Below are 22,132 nucleotides of genomic sequence, written 5' to 3'. Positions count from 1 at the left end.
AATTAAGTGTTAAAGTATCTATTTTCCAAATTCTATTGAGAGACAACCTTATTAAGAGACCACTTTTGGAAGTCCCTTGAGTGGTCTCTTTATACAATGTTGACTGTATATACAATAATCCTTCTTTAAAGACTAGATATCAAGGCCATCTTTAGTGCTCCATTTCACCCTGTTTGCAAAACAGCAAATTGTTGCAGAATATTACAAACAAAAGATATAATAAACACTGTTTTAAATATGGCAGCTATAAACAGAAGTTTGTAAAAGAAGAAAATGACTGACCTTGACCTACACCAAATGCTCCATATATACCCAGGTAATAATCATTCTTGTGTCTTCTTTCTGTACTGTTAGCTGGCCAGTATGTCAAATTCTGAAAATCAACAAATGACCAAATATTAGATAATATTTGTTTTTTGTTATATCAATATGTATTACAATATAACTTGAACAAAATTACAATCAATGTTCTTTAACAGTTTTAATGAAAGCTTGAATATAGAAGCCAACTCCTGTTTCAATTTAAAAATGTATTGTTTTATTTAGAAGTACACAATGAAAAATGATTCTTTTCGCTTTAAAACAGTCTTTATTTTGGATATGTGATTAAGACACTATCAAATTTGTGTTGGTTCACTTCTCACAAGTAAACAGGTTTAAAATATGGATTAATTCTTAAAAGGCAAGGGTACATTTTGACAGTTGAGCGTACATTAAATATGCACTTTAGAGATAAAACATTAAAATGTTAAAATATTAATTTTGATCAATATGTGTTCAGAACAATGAGAGATGTCTTTTAATGCCCTATCAACAAGATCTATTCCAAACCCTAAAATCAAACGTATAAACTAAACCTTAAAATTTCACTCATAATGAAGACGATTTCATTCACCTATTGGCACATGAGTATCATCAACAACCTTTAATAAGCATATTTTATCAAGTAGCGAGCCGATTATGCTATTAAAAAAAAAAAAGGTATTACAAAGTATATAGACGCAACGTTATTTGCATTATACAAACAGTGTGTAAATACGCACTAAATAATAGCATTACACAATATATGTGTTGATGAAAAATTATTCTTTTGCACTTTAAACAGTCTTTATTTTTGGTATGTGATAAAGAGAATATCATATTTGTGTTGGTTCAATACTAAATTTATTGAACTTGTTGAATAAAATCATATCATGCTTGCCTCTAATTTTATTCAAGGTGTTCAATAAATTCAGTATGAACCTACACTCATTCAATATCCTCTATGTGTATGATCCTAACCTTAAGTGGTAAGGGAAAATATATGAGCTGCGTCACCACAAAACCAACATAGTGCGTTTGCAACCAGCATGGATCCAGACCAGCCTGCGCATCCGCGCAGTCTGATCAGGATCCATGCTGTTCCCTCACCAACTCTATTACAAGTAGAGAAACTAAACTGATAGCGAACAGCATGGATCCTGATCAGACTGCGCAGATGCACAGGCTTGTCTGGATCCATGCTGGTCGCAAACGCACTAGTTAGTTTTGTCATGATTCGGCTCATAAATAAAAACATACCTGTAATTTATCATCAGACGTCCAATCTGTGAGCCAAACACTAGACCATACAGAAAGTGCCTGGTATATACCATACAATATGACAACTGCTAGACATGACTTGTAACCCACTGCTTTAGCATATGACATGAAAACTGAAACATTTACCTGAAATAAAATATGGTATACTCAAGATGTGTGTGTGTATTTGAGTTTATTTATACTTGCTACCGGTTGCCCATATGGGCAAGTCCTCCAGAAAGGTATTAGTCATTTTAGAATTTTGGATGATAGTGCAAGATCAGATACAGAAAGATGTCCCAATTCCAGAAGCTTCTGCTAGTTCTTTAGCATGCCATGTGGTTAAGCATTCATACAGGGGACCTCAATTTAAAGTCACACCTAAAAGACTGATTAGTAATTGTAGTTGTTCAGCCCAGGAATTGATTCCCAACAATGTTGAGATTACAAGTCTCGCACTCTAACCCATTGAGCTATGCGGGCTGGCATTCCAGAAAATTGCTTGTGTACTAAGGCATATAAACCTGACACAATATTTGTTTTCTTACAACCTGATAAATAAACCTGACAGAATATTAGACATAACTGCTTGAACACCAGAAATTAAACTTAACATAATCATGCTAGAGGGGCTTGAAACATGTTGCACATTACATTATTTCTCATGAACAGACTCAATAAAACTAAGTTGGCAATTTTTTTATATAATATTGTTTATTGGCAATTTAACACCGTTTTTGTTCTTCTTTGTGTATTGTGACCGAATCACGAGGCATGAGGCATTTTAGAATTAACTTTTAGAAATAAAAATCCCTTAATTTAATAATGGACTGCTCTAATATTCAATCAAGACAAGTTCATCACACAAATTTAGCAGGGTAAAAGGCTAAAAGCCAACTCATTTTAAAACTTACATTGCCAACTTCTAATTCCTCCTCTTCAATAAGTTTAGAATTATCTGTTACACTTTCTTTATCAGACATCACTGACACTTGACCCTTGTACGACTTTGAATGGTCATCTTTGTGACCTTTCTCCGACTCTGAAATTCTCGCTGATCTGAAACAAAAATATCACAGTTTTCCTGCTCCCAAAGACAATTGACTGCATTTTATAGAACATTTTTCATTTGTGTTTTGTACTGTTAGGTCTAAAATCAGTGTCTATTGGAGATGTTTAAGCTTTAACAGATGCAGGAACATTCTTAATGTCTTCTCCATGAAATATTTAAGGTGCAGTCTTGCATCCATGTAAAACCGCCATCATTAAGAAACATAACTGACTGGCTTTCCCATATGATGAAATTTAAAATCGATTGGGAATAAAAAAAACCCAACTTAATGAGCATAAATTTCAGCTTGAATTAAAATCAATACAAAAACTAACTTAACGCTGTCACCCTCTAACAGCTTTCAAAACATAAACTGTAATTAAGCTCTTAATAAAGAATACTGGAATCATATTCTTAGCTAACTTGTTATTCTGATATCAATATATATAAAAGGTAATAAACTTAACACCTCTAAGTTGTGTTACAGATAAGCTATAATCAATGAATTTAGAACTATTTTCTTGTTATTTCAACTGTTTTCAGTATCAAACAGTCTTTTATTGTACAGACAACACATGCATAGACTAGCTTGGCTCCAAACTGTAAGCAAAAGCAAACCTTAGCTGCACCAACATTTTTTGTTTTACCTTTTTACCAAAATGTTTTCCAAATTTTCGGCATCACTATCAGACTGTATTGATACAAGACGCTGCAGTATAACTTTCTTTATATTCTGTGCTATAAAAAGATAAATGCTACTATAAATAGACATCTATAAAAACATGATACTAACACAAATTTTAACTCAAAATTATTTTTCAAAAAAAATATATTAAAGCAACAAGTTGGATTTGTAGTTCTTCTATTAAACATAATTCAATACTTCAATAATTTTAATTTTGGTGAAGAAAAAGGCTTTTAAGTAAAACCAACATTTTAAGTTCATATATCAAGATATATTTGTGTGGGTTATTTTCTTTAAGTAATTTTTCTTTACATTTTATATATATACACACATATATATTCTACAAATACTAACCCAAATCATGAAAAGTGACAAACTTTAGTATTGTATTTCATGTAAATCAATACTATTGTAATTTATTAAAAACACTACAGTAAAAGTGGGAAACTCTGGAGTTCACCAAATATGACATACATGGCAACACTGCTCAGATAGTAAAACTTTTGACAAATACCTGATAGTACATACAGAAAATGAATTTTTTTTTACAGAACTCAAGATTAGTTTTTTATAAAAAACATACTACCTACATTAATGTTAGACCTTCATAATGTAACAATTTGACCTTTGACCTACTTACCTTCTTCATCTTCTTCCTCAACTTCTTCTTCATGCTCTATCAAATATGTCCTTAAAAACTTGGCAAAAGCCCCATCATGACTCAGCAATTCATCATACGAGCCCAGCTCAGATATCACACCGTTAGAAATCACAAAGATCATATCAACCTTTGGTAACCAATGGATACCATGAGTCACCAGTACTCTTGTCTGAAAAAAAAACAACACAACAAATGTGGGATACTCAAATGCTCAATGTAGTTCAGCATATTTCTATCCATTCTCTTTTATATACATGTAATTAGCATATTAGAATGAAAATAGACATTAATTTTTCTTTCATTATAGTTTATTAATGCACAGTTTATCATTCAAATGCTTTATAATTAATCACTCAGGTCTACTGACCTGCATGATAATATTCCTATGCATTTGAACTCCAACCATGCATTATTCTACAACAATGCACACGAAGTTGATATCTATTTCCTAAATAACAAATTGTTCAACAGAAAAATCTTGTTGGTAGGCTTTATATATAGATTTGATGTAAAAGAATTTCTAGCAGTTATAAATTGATAGAAATCATGGAATACCTTAAGCAGCTTGTAAAGGACCTTACACCGGCTGCCGGTATGGACCAGTATTTCTTGCTCAAGGGTAACTGTTTATAGTGGTAATTAGGTTCTGCTGTATTTCCACTAAACAGTAAATTACCAGTTGACTATTAATATTCCTGTCTGTGACCACAGCCAGTGTTTGATTCTTTTTCTTGCATATTACAAATAATGATAAATATTACACAAAAAAAAATACAAAAAGTTTTATTTCAATTTAGTACATTTATCTTATAGTAGCGTATGAATTTACAACTTCATTCATAACTGGACAATGAAGTCATCCTAAGAAAGCAATTCATTCATTAAAAATAACATGGGAATGAGGTCAAGAAAAACTAGTTTTACATGGAGATGTATGACAGGTTTTTCTAGAACTGGTGTAAACAGTAGACAATCCTGTCTGATATGCAGGAAATACTTTCCTTATCTTACCTTTTGTTTCAGCAATCCTTGTTTACCAATGACTTCATCAAATATATGTTTACCGACATGAGAATCTACGGCACTGAGTGGATCATCTAGAAGGTAAATATCACTATCAAAATACACCGCCCTAGCCAGACTAATCCTCTGTTTCTGTCCTCCACTCAGATTAATACCCTATAAAATAATTCATAACAAATATATTCAATTTTGTTTCTGACAAAATGTATATATCATTTGATTTTTTTAAAACTTTTTACAATGTACATATAAGCAAGACCTTTGACCACCTGGGGGCAAGGTCATTTTTGACACTTAAAAGACACACAAACACTTAATTTGGCAACTTAACCTCATGAAGATTTTTTGAGATTATAGAGAAATTTTGGCAAAAGATATAAAAACTTGGTTGGTGTTAAGGTATAGACATTCTGAACAAGAGCTTGTTGAACCAGGTGATGGTCCCCGGATAGGTTTTGGACACAGAGAAGTTGTTTCTTGTTGATATCTCTTGTAGTTTCAGTGTTATGTCCCAGACAATGCTCAAATTGTAAAAATAAAGAAAGGGCAATTACTCCAAAATAAGGCATTAGGAATTACTACAAGGCAACAAATACCCAATGTTAAAAGGCTTAGTTTCATCCATCTTCATTTATTACCATGGTTTGTAAATTATATTTTTTACTTCCGTATTTCAAATCAATTCTCACCTTTTCTCCTATTTCTGTCATATCCCCACCTTGAAGAATGTCAAGGTCACTTTTGAGAGCACAAGCATCTATAATTTTCTTGTATTTCTTACTTTCTACCTGCTGGCCAAATATAATATTGTCTTTTACAGTAGCATTCTGTATCCAGGCTTGTTGTGGAACGTATGCTGTACTTCCCTACAATTTATTAAACTTCATTAAACAGTCTAAGAATAAAAGAAGACTGGTAACCCTAAATTATAAACATTCCTAAAATTAGAACATTTTCTGGCAACTTTCATCTCTTTGGCTAAGACTCCATGGAAATGAATGGGAGATTAATTCTCACCACTTTGTACTTCAAAAAAGACGCCCTAGGGCTATGATGATGATATGGGTGGGGGTCAGTGCTGGTTGGCTGATAATGAAAAAAATAATTTAGTGATGGATGGCTGATAATGAAGAAAATAATTTAATCAAAAGACTACACAGTCATAATGTATTTAAAACAGGTGTTCCCAGTATTAGCCAATCTTCTGTTTTATAACACAAAAAAAATTCAACTTACATCTACATTAACTTTTCCATTTATTTTCTGCATTTCACCCAATATGGCAGACATCAACGAGGATTTACCCGCCCCGACAGTCCCTACAACAGCTACCAGACTTCCTTTTGGTACCTTCATAGTTATACTAAAATTGTAAAGAATTTTGAAGCTTTTCAATGAACATGTCTAATAGTCAACATACAAAACAATGTTTACCAGCTGTTTTTAACACAAATAATAAAAGCAAAATAAAATAGAAGTCAAATTGAAGTCAAATGAGATAAAAGTATTTTCATTGACTCAACATGGAATCTTCCTCTAAACTTTTTCTAACACATAAATTTTTAAGGTGACAAACTAGTATGAAACAATTTACTGTATTAGCAATTATTTTAAAGTTAGCAACACAGAAATATTGGCGAATTTCGCAGATTGACAAGAAAAAAGCTAAAATTTCCTCAAGCATAAATACTCAACCAACATGTCAAAAAATTCTACTCTTGCATGATTTTGCTAATATTTCCTCATGCGAAATGTCTGGACTTTTAAATTTGCAAACTTTAAAAAAATTTCAACACACATAAATATCCACTTATATGGAATGACAAATCTATGTGACTTATCTGAAAATCAAAGTATTCTTATGCAATGCTAAAAAAATGAACACCTTACATTTAAAATTTTGTGGCCCCTACCAGAAGCTCACCGTATAAAAATTGTAAATGAACGGGGATGGCATCTCATTTTAACATGTGGCAATGATATCTGATAAAAAAATATCTCAAACTTTATGTACTTACTCTTTCAAACATGGTCCTATTTCAGGATCCCATGAAAAAGTTCCATCTTCTACTTTAATGGCACTGTCTACAACATACCAACACATCAAACACTAAATACTTTTATAGAAATCTATGTTACATAATGTTACCTAAAATTGTACACAAAGTTTTACATTTGTAAAATTGATATTTCATACAGTCAATAACATTTGCTATGATTTTCCCTAATACTGCAAAATCATTACTAATATCATTCTTTGGGAACTAATTTTCGTCATTTTCATGGATAATTCAATCCACAATTTTAAGAGTTCAATAAAATTTCATTTCATCTGCTGTAAAATTATTTTTTATCACATTACATAATTTTACCTTTTGGAAAAATAAAACAGTCCACAAATTTTATTACCAACGAAAAATGTTCTCTGTGACAAAACCACGAAATTTCATGCCCACGAAATAAAAAAAAAAATCACAGTATCAGCGTCTACACATTGAATGTTCATACAGTACTGGGATATACGATCGATCGTATGTCCCAGTACTGTGGGAGCATTTCAAAACAATCACTTGCTGAAGAACAGATAAGGGGAAAATTGCACAGGAAGAAGGAACATAGATAAAATAGCTGCTAGCTAGTACATAACAGAAAAACTGTTAAACGGACTCCACTGATGTCTACAAACCTAAAAACATAAAGTTTGAATTTCTTACATAAATAAGCTGGGCACTTAAAACAGACAGATAGGCAAAGATAGTTTAGAAATGTACTTAGAAATTAGTATTTTTGTGCTTTTCTTAGTCTGATCATTGCAACACTTTTCAGTTTTGGGGTCATTTTTAACAATTTAAATAATCATTCTAGAAAAAGGAGAGAGCGAATGATCTGAAATTTTGCTCAAAGGTCTTGAACAACATCAAATGGAACATTTATCCCGAAAAAATATTTTCAGTCCTGCCATGTCAAAAAACCTCAGTGGAGTCCCTTTAAACTGATACTCAACACAAGCAACAAACCTATCTGATCAATCTACTACCTACCTGATGGATCATGGGATACATTGGTAAAATCTAAATCTTCATTATTCAGAAACTTTCCCATTCTCTTAATTGATACTGATGCCTTGATAAGTTCCATAAACATTATTGGTGCTATGTTCAAGGCAAACCGTAAAATGTTGAACAGCGTCATGGCAACAAAGGCAGCCTGGGGATCAAACTTGTGATCATCTTGTGTATAGATGTAAGTAGCAAATGTTGCTAACCCAACCTGTTTAACAGCACAAAGGAAATCTATTTTAACTTTGCACAAGCACTTTGAATATATATAGTAATTCAAGAGGAAAAAGCAAGATATACTCATAATTTCCATATCAAAGGTGAACACAAGATTTTTTTTTAATTATTTTGTTTATTAATTACCACAATGAAAAAAATATTCCAGCATGAATTTATGTGAAATAACTGATAAAGATCACAAAATTAACGAACAGGAATATTTTCCAAAACATTTAAGGATTTTGCCACAAAAAGAGCTATATAGTTGTACCACAAATGGAAGCTTACCAAAAGACTCAATCAAACCAAGTCTGCAATTTTCACGTAATTTTGTTGTGATAAATCCTTCCGAGGGATCACTTTATTTCCAAATTTTTGCCAAAAATGAGGCAAATAGCTTTTTGACAATATAAGTCACACAGTCTAAACACAAAGTGTGCTACAACAATAGAAGCTACAGTCTTACCGCAAATGGAGCTACAGTCCAGGAGAAAATTGAGAGACTATAAAGAATCTGACCCTTCAGTAAAACTGCCAACTCTTTACTTCGGATATCTGTAACTTTTTTTCCAAAAGCCATCTCCCAGGCATACAATTTCAATATCTGAAAATCATATTCATGATGTAGAATCTGGTTTTTTTTTTAAAAAAAGGCATTTTATAAGAAGATACACAATTTTGACATATAAGAAACCATTTTTTGTAATTATATAGTATAAATAATATAATATTGGTGGCATATATTAAGGTCTTGTCATATGTTGATATCTAAGTTCATAGACTGATAAATATTGTTGAAATCTAAGCTCATGAATATTCAAATGGTTGATATCTTGTATATAGATATGTGTATTTATCTTTTTCATTTTTAATCTTATACTTAATCTAACTGTTGATATCTAAGCTAATCTTATTTTATCAAGAGCCCATAACTTTATGGACATTATGAAAATATAAGCAGAGGTCAAGTTTTAAAAGACTATGCTTCTCAATCCAAGGATACAACTTCATAGGCCCTGTTCACTATCCAGGGAGTCAACTAAATACGCCCTGAGACAACTACATAGGCCCTGATCTATATCAAGGGAGACAACTAAAAAGGCTCTGTTCTCAATCCAACTAGACAACTAAATAGCCCTGTTTTCAATCTTTTATATACCTGAGGAGGATTTGTTTCATAAGCCATCTTAAATAGAAATGTTTTAAACGAATACATGTATATGAAAAAAAAAAGTGTTACCTTTATTCCATTAAGTATTTCCGTCATTAGTTTAATCCGGTCATCTTTCCTTTCCATGACGAGTTTTTCACATTTCTGTGCATTAGTCAGGATCACCATATTGAAGGGCACAAGCAGTATCATTACTGCAAGTCCGGCAAACATGGCATACCCGACTGTGTAATACAGGTACACCACTGAACCAATGATCTGTAAGGGGCTGGACCATACACCCCAAAGGTAGCCCGACAGGTCCTTAATATGTTCCGCGTCTACGGACATGAGGTTCACAATCTCACCAACAGTTGACTCTGTTCTTGCCTGATTGTTCATTCTTAACGACTAGAAAACAAATAACCACTAAACCATTGACTTCTTAAGGCAAGCAAAACAACTAAATTAATGTCACGGTTCAGAACTATTCACTATCAAAGGGGAGAAGATGCATAAGCTGCCAGATAGTTCTGTCAGTAGCACAGTGATAAGCATGAAGGATTCCCTGCTATCCATGGTTGGAGCGAATAGGTGACTGAAGTTACATATATATAAAATACCATTTTAGCAACGGCCAAGTAGTTTATACATAGGACTAGAATTTAGTTGTAATCAAAGGCGTGGCAGAGTGGTTATGGTCAGACTAGTAATCTAAAGATTGCTGACCACGTGGGTTCAAACCCTGTCAGGGGCAAACTGCTGTTTCCTTGAGCAATAAACTTTACATTCATTGCTTAGTTCTGGTTGCTTCTAGGAACGGATTCGAGAGTGTTCCAATCAACTTATAGCTTCCAACACAATCAAACTAAAATAAATTAAAAGGGTAACTGGCCGCATACTGGTTCAAACCCTATCAGGGATAAACTGTTACTTATTATTATATTAAACCAAGCAAGACACTTCACACTAAATATTGCTTGGTACTGACTCCCTACAAAAAAAAGACTCAACAGTGTATATCTTACTATGCCTATAAGCTTAAAGGAACTCCACTGAGATCCAAAAGCTCTAAAATGTAAAAATTGAATTTCAATGAAAGATCTAATGAGACACTTTAATAAAAGATAATTAAGAAATATTCTCAGATCATATTTGTGCTATTATAAGCCCGAATAAGGTGAAAAGCATTGCAACTCTTTTCAATTTTGGGTAATTTTTCGCAGTTAAAAGAATTATTCTGGAAAAATAAAGTGAATGAATGATCCAAAATTTTGCACACAAGCTATTGGTCTAGACCTACATCAAATGGTATATTAATCTTGAACAATTATTTCCAGTCTCGTCATGTCAAAAAAACCTCAGTAGAGTCCCTTTAAAGCTTCCTACAAAAACAAACTAAATTAATTCTGTATAAACTAAAGTACCTTTTTGAATACTGCAGATATAAGAGCGGATCGTAACCTGATACCTATAGTCATAGTTTGATGCATCAAGAAGTGAAACGTAAAGGACTGCACTGATATGACGAGAAAAAATGCTGCGCTATATACATAGCCCTTCCATGTCGGTTTACTGCTATCTACCGCAAAATCTATTAATAACCTGAAAAAAAACAGCAAATCTATTAATAACCTAAAAAAACCAGCAAAATCTATTAATAACCTGAAAAAAAACAGCAAAATCTATTAATAACCTGAAAATAAATACACAGTATGTTACACAAGCGCTTAAAGTTTCTGCTATTTTAACAGAAGAATTTATGATAATCATGTATAAATAACCCAAGAACAACTTGGCGTGTATATTATCTATATAAAGGTTTTGCTACTTTACTGACATAACAGTGCAAAAGTGCATTCTGAAAAGTCCTCTTAACCAGGGAAGTCAGTCAGCCCACAGTATAGAGCCTGGTCAGACAACATAAATCTGCAGATTGGCCTAACTCTTTACTCAGGTGGCAAAGGCTTATTACTTTCAATTCCAGTCCGTTCCGGTTTAAATGTCAGGTGACTAATTTAAAGTATGTTGGTCTTCACAACTTCTAGGCAACAGACAATTCAAAATTTGTGAAATATCTATCATATATAAGATAGACTGAGAAAGGCAGGATTAAATCCTTGACCATTTCATACCAACTTTAGACTTTTGGTGCAGAAATCACCCGAATGTCTCTTAATAGCTTCATAAGTACAGAGCAAGCACCATGGAGATAATAACATAATAAAATATACATACTGTAAAAGAAATGGGTTGACAAACACAAGAATATCATATATCAGCTTCCATATGTTACTGACTAACAAATCCCAGCCAAATGTTTTAACCAGCACAATTGGCAGTGACACTCTTGGTCTTTTGCCATCATCGCATGACCTATCACGTGACCTATCATGTGACTTGCTTGACTGAGGCCCAAGAAGGGGTGTAGATTCAGAAATTTCACAATCCTCCCGGTTTGTACTTCCACCCAGATGAACATGAGCATGTAAGTTTCTCCTTCTGAAAATTTAATATTTGTATAACAAAATGAAATTCTTATATGGTTCCATAATTTTCTTCAAAAACATTCACTGAGTTCTTAGGTGCTTAGTTATGAAAATGTATAGTTTATAAAAGTTAGGGTGGCATAGTGGTCAAGGTGTCTGCCTTCTAACTCAGGGATCATGGGTATGAGCCCTACTACATTGATAACCATTTTTCCTCACATACTTCCAGAAAGCAGATTTCAAAATCGTTCAAGCTTTATTAATCATCAAGTTATCACAAATATGTCTACACTTAAAAGAATTTTAGCATGTTTTCTGTTGGCAGATATTTTGTCAGCACATCTTATAGTGTAACAAAAATTCCATAATTATATATCACTATCATTATGAGGATTATTTTGTAAGATCTAACTGTAAAAACATATTTTAAAACAATTACATACTTTGTTAATTTTTGTTTTATTTTGATTTCTTGCTGTCTCCAGTGAGATTCAAACTCATTCACTACAGTTTTAGACTGTTCGCTAGGATTTAATGCAAACATGTCATCTTCTGTCAGAGGTTTCCTATAACCAGTCACAACCAACCTGAAAAAAAGAATCCAAAGTTCGAAACTGGACAGAGATAGGGGGTTAGGGTTTGTTAGAGAGGACTTTCGACACACAAACACAAAAAAAAACAATAAAAAAAATTTTTGAAGTTTTTAAGTGCCATTTTTGAATAGAAGAAAAACAAAATAAATGATACAACTAATGCACATGTATGTTACATAAAGCTGAATGAACTGTCAATAAAAAGTACTTTTTACTATTTTTTTCCTTTTTTTTTTTTTTCATTTTCTTTATTTTTAAGGGGGACTGTTATGTCAATGTATCATTGTTTAGGATATTTTGAAAACGCCCATAAGTCTAAAGATCTTACTAGACCCTACTTACTCTTGTATCCACTGATATGTTATTCGTGAGAAGAAAGATGCTCTTGTTTCTGGACATGGTCTCTGAAAATATTAATTAAAACATTAGAATATGAACAAAAGAGGATATACAAACGGTAACAATAAAACTATATCATTCATTCATAAAGTGAGTAGATGTTTCATTATAAAGAAAACAACCCCTGTTACACATATATAGTTATACAATCATTCATAAAGTGAGTAGATGTTTAACTATAAGGAAAACAACCCCTGTTACACATACCTATACAATCATTCATAAAGTGAAAAACAACCCCTGTTACACATACCTATACAATCATTCATAAAGTGAAAAACAACCCCTGTTACACATACTTATACAATCATTCATAATGTGAAAAACAACCCTGTTACACATCATAAAGTGAAAAACAATCCTTGTTACACATAGTTACACAATCATTCATAAAGTTTGTAGATGTTTTACTATAAGGAAAACAACCCCAGTTATACTGAGGTATACAAACCTTTCCTGGCTGTATGGGTAATGTTTCAGCTATACAGTTCAAGATTAACTGTATCAAACTTAGGAAGAAATACACATTGAATAGGACAAAATCCAGCAGAAGATCTTCATAACCCTGAAATTACATGACAAATTACTATAAGATATTTTTTCATTAATGTTGCTACATAAGAATTAATGTGAAGATCAGTTAACTTATAGAAACTACATGTAACTAATGTTACAGGGTGAGAAAAATATGCAACCTGACCTGGACTTGATGCTGTTCCATGGCTCTACCGACTGAGCTATCAAGCTGATTACACTTAAAGTACCAATTTCACAAAGCTAGGTGTATAATGTTTTAGATTTATTTAATGAAGATTCAGTGGACTTCATTGGCTACATGGTAAGGGACCATGACATTGAATGACAGGACATACACTATGGGTTCAAGTCCTACATATGATAGTTATGCTTTTCTTTGTTGTATCCTGACAAACTTCTAGAAGATTGAAGATTTTACAGAGGGGAATACTGTTGCATGGAATAATACAATACTGTCTTCCTACATTAGTTAAGATGAAAGGTCACCTTCAATATCCTAGTTATTTAATTCCTCAAACACTATAAAAAAAAACTCTTCTGCTAAGTATACAAATTAATTAGGCAATGAAATAAGAAATCAAACAAACCTTTTCAATAATTTTACGGTAAAAAGGTATAATATAGGTAAAATTTGCCAGTAGCCAATACATAAATAATACTCCAGATGTGATTAAACCTTTCCGTCTCTCTAGTTCCATATAACATACTACTAAAATCTGAAAAATAAAATAAGTAAATTTAGTTAAAGGCTTTATATGCCCCAGAAATGTTGTTATTTTTATTTCTCAAAAGCTTTTATTTTTTAGGTGTACTTTAACTCCGATGCTGGGGTGAGTAAAAAAGCTTTCCCTATTCTTCAAATAGTCGGGCTAAAAATGAAAGAGTAGATTTTCTTGAATTAAAATTGTTTTTTTGTCATACAATTTATTACACCTTAACATCAAAGAATTTAATACATTTAACATTAAGTTATGCAAATAAGCATTGAAAATTAAAGCATTTTTACTTACTAAAGTTAACGCCTCAATCAAAGGACCAATAAAGTATGCCTGGAAATATGATTCATTTTTCCTGTTTAACTCGGCTGACCCATATAATAACTCTACGACTATAATCACAAGCTGTAGCAGCGCTATACACTAAAATAAACAAACAAAATTACATATATATATGAGCAAGACATTATACATAGATAAATCACAAGAAAAATCAGCACGCCTCAGCTGAAACTCGAACCATAGGTCTTTGGATTACAGGTCTAGTATGCTAACCACATCACCACAGCAGCCATTGTGTTTTCTTCATATACACATATATGTATATATACATGTATATACAGAGAGAGATTACACAAAAAATGGGCACAAATAACTCATAACGTGTTGGAATCAAAAGTGATTAGCCTTTGTCAATAGTAAAGAGCTGAGACCCGCCTGAAAATCTGTGCAGTCTGACCAGGCTCTATACTGTTGGCTGTCTGACCAACTTCAAATTTCATCTTGTTCCCAAAACTTGATAATGGACAGCTCTAGAACTAGTAGATTTAAAGATTTCAGTAACAAAGTTCTAAAATTGAAGCCAAACAGCTTAGAGTTGGAAGGACTTCTTAATTGTGGTACTACAGTACAACCCGGGTAAAGCATTACCTTTTGGTAGACAAGGATTTATGTTGTTGAGGTGTTTTTCTAGCGAGATTAAATATACTGCAAATTTGAGTAATACTTTAGAAGGAAAAGAAACTGTTGTTGTAAAGAGGTTAGTCTCTGTAGAGGGTAGCTCCAATAAGGATTCACTGTATGTTCATTTATTAAACACTATTGACTGACCTTCAAACACTTAAAGACATGGTAAACAGTATATATATATAATTATGACAAATTTTAACAGAAAACTGCAGGAACCCTTATTCTTATCTGAGATAAAAAATCTGTAATAAATTCTGAATGAATTAAATGCTAGTATAATTATTCACCCACCAGTTTTGATAAATTCTTCCAAGAATTTGGTAAGGCACATGATTTTTGTGAGAACAAGTACGGTAAGTAGAATGGTAAACTTAGCCACAACCATCCACTGGGTATCCAAATTATTACACTGTTTTGAAAACATTCTGTGAACCCCGGATATGTCTTGTCATCACCCCACGTCAAACTGGTGTTCTGAAATAATAAACAAAGTATACATTTTGTATTTGTCATCATATTAGTGAGAAAAAAAAGTACTAGTAGATTTGGTTAATAACACTCTCTTTAATATCTTACAATATATATAATCAGTATACTGTATGTTATGCAAATAGGTTTGTTTATTTTATTTGTGTATGTCTATATGCTGTTCCATAAAAATGACTAAATAAAACTTCTTTTCTATACCTCAGGTAACTATTTATACCTATAACTGAAGTAATAACATATACCCTATAAGTAATGAAATTCTATTTACCCTATAACTGATGTAGTTTTAATACCCTACTATTAATGTAGTTGTACATACCCTACAACCAATGAAGTTGTAGTTACCCTATTATTAATGTAGTTGCATGTACCCTATACATTGTAACTAATGTAGTTGTACGAGGGATGATCAAAAATAAACCGGACTGTGACTGTCAATTGAAGAATTTTCAACCTATCACTTATTGTTATATGTAACACTTAATCGGAAAACAATACCTTTAAACTGATGCTATAGCTCATCTGATAACGCAAATAGCTTGTCCGTAACAGCGAATTCAAAAACCATGGTAACGCACACCCGGCGCAGTGCGTTAATTCGCCTTGACCACAGGCACTTTATGCTGCGTATATTTTACAATATGGCACATTTAGATTTCAAACTACGCCAAAACGTCATGAACAATATCTTTGACATTGTCAGTAAAAATGACTTCATTTAAAACATATTTATATTTGCAATCACAATTCAAACGTCGCTTGTTAAAAAAATATTCGTGTTAAATCTATGTCGTCGGAAAGTCTCGAAAATCGATCAATAAGAAAAAATGTTCAAAATTAAGACGAGAACCTGTTAAAAACGTAGAAAAAGATTATGGCTATCAAGGGAAAAGTTCCAGGAAGCCACAGCATATTTTTTATTAGCATGAAGAATTAAGAAAGGGTAATAGAGAAATAGAAAACAAGTAAGGGAGAGACAAAAAAAAAGAAATTTTCAAAGACGTTGGTGACGTTAATCGCCAAGACGTTGAAAATGACGGTCGATTGACTGCGAACATTGTCAACGATGTTCGACAGTAGCTACAGGACGGTGCAGTCAACTCTAAGGATTTTAAAATGATAATAGTTAATGCATTTATTACATATATTGTATTCTTGGTTTACAATTGTACCAATTATTTTCTTATTTTACGCAGTAGTGTTATCATTATGGAGAAATTGTGTAAACAATTTAACAGTCACTGTTCAAAATCGGCTATGCATTTTATTTATTTTTAAAAAATGACAACTTTGGTCATAGTTATATTATTCTTCTTTTATCGTATGTATGACACGTTATCATTCAGCAACATTATTTTACATAATATAGTTTATTGCATGTGCGAGTTTCCCAACAATCAAGTTACAGAAGGAAAGAACGGAAGTTTGCGTGATTACAGGAGATCTTTATTATAATCCATTTTATTACAATACAATATGATACCCACTTGTACAGAAATATATATAGGCAGTGGATCCGCCGTATCAACAACATGACTGTACCACGTATTGGCCTACTCCGTGAATGAGTAAAAAGCTGCTCCGTTAAGGACAATACGCTTGTGACGTCGTTAACGTCAATTTTAAAGTTATACCGTGCGCCGCATTGCTATACATGTACATGCCAATAACAGCATAACTTTTTTCTTTGTTAATATTTCTTGTTGGTATTTTTGTATCATTCAGGGGATAGATTCCGATTTATTTTCCGTGTATTTTTATGTAAATTCATTTAACAGGTAAAGAACCATTTACAAAGTCCGGTTAATTTTTGATCACCCCTCGTATATACCCTATAACTAATGTAGTTGTATAAACCCTATAACTAATGCAGTTGTATATATCCTATAACTGATGTAGTTGTACGAGGGTTGTTCAAAAAGTAATAGGACTAAGCATCTTGCACTATTATATTTAATTCAATTTATAATATCTTTATATGTACAACGATCTAAAAATGTTTTCTTCAATTTAAGCATAAAATTTTTGAATTATTGTGCTTAACGCGTGTTCCCTGTGTTATTAAATAACCATGGTAACACGCACCCGGCGCAGCACATAAAAAGTTATTGAAGCTTAGTTGAACTTTTATTTTATTCATAATTTATTTTCTTTTTTTTTCCAATTTATTCCACCAACACAATTAATTATATTTAAGTGACATTATGTCCAAATTTGACGTCATTCAGACATGAAATTGCTAAATCATCAAGTTTTGAACAGCAGTGGTCATAACGTTAAATGTAGAAATTTGACGTTCGTTAAAAAACTGAAAATGTGTGCGATCGTTAAACTTTGCCAACAAATTGGCGATACTCCTTCAGATACATATGAAAACATAAAATTAACATAGTACAATAAATCGGCTATCAGGATACTCGTTCTCAGCTTGCGCAAGCAATTCAAAAACTGCACATACGAGATCACAAACTGGAAAGGATGAGAATGATAGCGGGAAATTGACGGGACGTTAGTGACGTCAAATGAAAAAGCGCTACAAAATGATCGACGGTAAACAGTCCACGAACTCCCCGGCATGTTTGATTTCTGCACTGGGTATATCGATTCAGTTCTGCCCAAACGATTTGTTATAAACAAAATTCTATTTCATTTAATAGATATAATTATGTGTTATCAATCAATACATTAATGTAATAATGATTAACGGTAATTATTAATATTTTTCCCCGATTTTCTTTTAAAAATGATACGCTGTTCTTAGTAGGAAAATATACTTTTCAGTTGATAACTATTTTTATTTTTACTTACATAATCATATTGTTTTAAGAACGTATGATGATATGTGTAAAATAATTGTATTAATCGCTTTTTCATTAACATCATAAGTTCATGCCTGTTTAATCTGTATTGATTACTAAAAGATACAAGAATACGCGAAAAAGCGGAGAGTGGCCGGCTATCGGGCTTTTTTTTTCGAAGAGTGGAACGAGAATGTGGTCGTTTTCTTTCTCGCTTCATCTCCACACATGAGGTCTGGTCAAAGTTACATGATTTAGATACCTAGAACACTAGGGAGAATTCTTTCAGAAGGGATGACGCTTGATAAATTTTGTTTTTATTTGACGACGTCATAAACGTCATTTATTGTGTTGTTAGCGTGCGCCGGGTCGCGAACCCCTTGTCATTTGAAATTTTCACAGACTCGTTATTTTTAAACATATTTTATTGATTTTTTCACTGTATATAGAGGATATGTTCCGATATTATTATTTTGTAAAATTAAGCACGTAAATTAAAAAATGTGAACAGTAGAACTGCAGTCCTATTACTTTTTGAACAACCCTCGTATATACCCTATAACTGATGTAGTTGTATAGACCCTATTACTGATGTAGTTGTATGTACCCTATTACTGATGTAGTTGTATGTACCCTATAACTGATGTAGTTGTATATACCCTATAACTGATGTAGTTGTATAGACCCTATTACTGATGTAGTTGTATATACCCAATAACTGATGTAGTTGTATAGACCCTATTACTGATGTAGTTGTATATACCCTAAAACTAATGTAGTTGTATGTATCCTATAACTGATGTAGTTGTATGTACCCTATAACTGATGTAGTTGTATAGACCCTATTACTGATGTAGTTGTATAGACCCTATAACTGATGTAGTTGTATATACCCTATAACTGATGTAGTTGCATGTACCCTATTACTGATGTAGTTGTTATATACCCTTTAACTGATGTAGTTGTATAGACCCTATTACTGATGTAGTTGTATGCATCCTATAACTGATGTAGTTGTATATACCCTATAACTGATGTAGTTGCATGTACCCTATAACTGATGTAGTTGTATATACCCTATAACTGATGTAGTTGTATAGACCCTATTACTGATGTAGTTGTATGCATCCTATAACTGATGTAGTTGTATATACCCTATAACTGATGTAGTTGCATGTACCCTATAACTAATGTAGTTGTATATACCCTATAACTGATGTAGTTGTATAGACCCTATTACTGATGTAGTTGTATGCATCCTATAACTGATGTAGTTGTATATACCCTATAACTGATGTAGTTGCATGTACCCTATTACTGATGTAGTTGTATATACCCTATAACTGATGTAGTTGTATTTACCCTATTACTGATGTAGTTGTATATACCCTATAACTGATGTAGTTGTATAGACCCTATTACTGATGTAGTTGTATGCATCCTATAACTGATGTAGTTGTATAGACCCTATTACTTATGTAGTTGTATATAACCTATAACTGATGTAGTTGTATGTACCTTATAACTGATGTAGTTGTATGTACCTTATAACTGATGTAGTTGTATGTACCCTATAACTGATGAAGTTGTATATACCCTATAACTGATGTAGTTGTATGTACCCTATAACTGATGTAGTTGTATGTACCCTATAACTGATGTAGTTGTATGTACCCTATAACTAATGTAGTTGCATGTACCCTATAAGTTAAAGTAAATAATAATAATAACTGATGTAGTTGTATGCACACTATAACTAATGTAGTTGTATGTATCCTATAACTGATGTAGTTATATATGCCTTTTAATTAAATTAATTTATCCCCTTTAACTGTTGTAATTATATATCTTCTTTAACTGTTGTAATTATATATCCCCATATGAATCAGGTAATTTAAAATTAGGTTATAATTATTATTAAACTAAGGTAATTATATATACCCTTTAAATGAGGTAATTATATAACCCTATAACTGAGGAATTTATTGATTATCATATACATATATATCCTATAATTCAGATACATTGTAATTTTATATACCCTATAACTGAGATAATAACATTATAATCTAATTAACTTTAATTAAGATAATTTTATTATATATATTGTATTCATACATCCCTTATAACTTAATTAGGAAGTAACTGGACATATCCTTCATTTTTTTTGGATGCCAAAATAATAACACTGGCCCAGCAAAAGTAAATTTCCAAAAGCATTTCCCTGAATTTTTAAGCCAACTCAGTGGTTTTTTCAATATATTTTACAGCTGAATAAAGGCTGTTTCCCCCGAGCCCGAAATAAGTATATTTTCCCCTAAAAATGTTAATATTTTCCACTAAAATGCCTTGTGCTCTTCCTTACCAGAACCATGACTTAACAACATCTGACTTATATCAGCTAAAAGACAGAAAGCTGTCCCTATAGATATCCCCTGCTATGTACCCTGCATGTTAAATTGAATTGAAATTAACGTTTTTTATAAACTGTGTGGGTAAACTCCATTTCTAGTTGTTGCAATTTGATTTCAGGTTTTCCACCTTTTCTGATTTATCGCGCTATATTTTCCCCTTCAAAAGCCGCAGGTTGGTTTGAAAATTGGGAAAAAAAATCGCTCCAACTTATTAGTTTTCCATGATATTACTTTGAATAAGGGAAATATGCCTGATAAAGCAAGATTCCAACTAAAAAACAAATTTGGTTAGAATCTACTACAAATATTGCTGAATTATTTTGATTATACCATCCAATAAGTCTATAACAAAAAATGAATTTAGATACTACTGCAGTAATGAATATACTGCATTAGAGATAATCTATATTTGACATATACAGTACTGTAATTGATATATATTCAAATATAAAGAGTCATGCACAAGTATCATTATACTCATGTTATACATCAAAAGTTATTTAGGTCAATGTAATGGCATGTCAAAATGTAGAACAGAAAAACAAAATACATATAGTATACTATAGAAGGCCTATGCAAATAGTACAATACAAATATATCAAATTACAGTAATTGTCAGCTCTCAAAATTAAAGCATTCAATTAAATAAATGTTACCCAAAAACTTTCACCACCACAAAATTTCTCCATCCTTTCTCCACGAGGCAGCAACACTTAATTGCACCACTATATATAGCCCTAGCAGCGGAGTCTTGCACCATCAATTGTACATACATTTGATGTCAATCCCGTCTCTATAAGGGAAGTAACCCATGTTTGATAAATGTACGTATATTGTTCCGATAATCCCGTTGAGCTTTCACGGAAATTACCGGAAAATTACGATCAAAATAGCAATATATGTAAATAGCGAAAAAGAATTCAATCGCGAAATGAAATAGCCTATACTAGCTTTGGCAAATAGTTTGATTTTTGATAGTAATAAAAGGACCATATTCTAAATCATGATGATTAATTTGAGAAATTAAATTTTAATAAAGTCAGAATGAAATTCCACAATGATAAGCCTACAAATCACCCGTATGTCTTCACATATAAATGTCACTAATTTATCTATATGTGTATAATTTCCAGATAAGAAGGTTAAGATGTTTTCGCTTTCATGCGAAGCAAATAAAGAGTTTAAGAAGAGCTACTGCTTGAAGCTGCCAAATTTTCCTCGATTGTAACCTTGGCTTTATTTTCTGGACATGATTTGGTGATAGTCGTCCAATTGTGATATGACTAGCGGCGAATATTACTGTAGTATTACCGCACATGT

General features: G+C 32.3%; 1 protein-coding gene across 1 annotated transcript in view; it reads right to left on the bottom strand.

Annotated features, from left to right (window-relative positions):
* Positions 1-21,623, bottom strand: part of LOC132757949 (multidrug resistance-associated protein 1-like) — a 31,728-nt gene extending 10,105 nt beyond the window's left edge. Inside the window, exons 1-21 of the mRNA XM_060749449.1 lie at positions 21,469-21,623; positions 15,403-15,585; positions 14,437-14,565; positions 14,014-14,142; positions 13,341-13,454; positions 12,833-12,894; positions 12,341-12,484; positions 11,647-11,910; positions 10,836-11,013; positions 9,499-9,819; positions 8,725-8,862; positions 8,022-8,250; positions 6,999-7,065; positions 6,217-6,343; positions 5,670-5,846; positions 4,969-5,136; positions 3,937-4,126; positions 3,259-3,349; positions 2,475-2,619; positions 1,561-1,707; positions 283-373 (exon numbers count right to left, since the gene is read on the bottom strand). Coding sequence (XP_060605432.1) covers positions 283-373; positions 1,561-1,707; positions 2,475-2,619; positions 3,259-3,349; positions 3,937-4,126; positions 4,969-5,136; positions 5,670-5,846; positions 6,217-6,343; positions 6,999-7,065; positions 8,022-8,250; positions 8,725-8,862; positions 9,499-9,819; positions 10,836-11,013; positions 11,647-11,910; positions 12,341-12,484; positions 12,833-12,894; positions 13,341-13,454; positions 14,014-14,142; positions 14,437-14,565; positions 15,403-15,585; positions 21,469-21,501 — 3,127 coding nt within the window. The 5' untranslated portion in view covers positions 21,502-21,623. The remainder of the gene's footprint in view (positions 1-282; positions 374-1,560; positions 1,708-2,474; positions 2,620-3,258; positions 3,350-3,936; positions 4,127-4,968; positions 5,137-5,669; positions 5,847-6,216; positions 6,344-6,998; positions 7,066-8,021; positions 8,251-8,724; positions 8,863-9,498; positions 9,820-10,835; positions 11,014-11,646; positions 11,911-12,340; positions 12,485-12,832; positions 12,895-13,340; positions 13,455-14,013; positions 14,143-14,436; positions 14,566-15,402; positions 15,586-21,468) is intronic.
* Positions 21,624-22,132: the final 509 nt, after the last annotated feature.

The sequence above is a fragment of the Ruditapes philippinarum genome, unplaced genomic scaffold (assembly GCF_026571515.1).
Source record: "Ruditapes philippinarum isolate M1 unplaced genomic scaffold, ASM2657151v2 ctg1549_1_1_1_1, whole genome shotgun sequence".
Taxonomy (NCBI): Eukaryota; Metazoa; Mollusca; class Bivalvia; order Venerida; family Veneridae; genus Ruditapes; species Ruditapes philippinarum.
The sequence above is the reverse complement of the archived record's forward strand: the minus strand, read 5'-3'. Positions and strand labels throughout refer to the sequence as shown.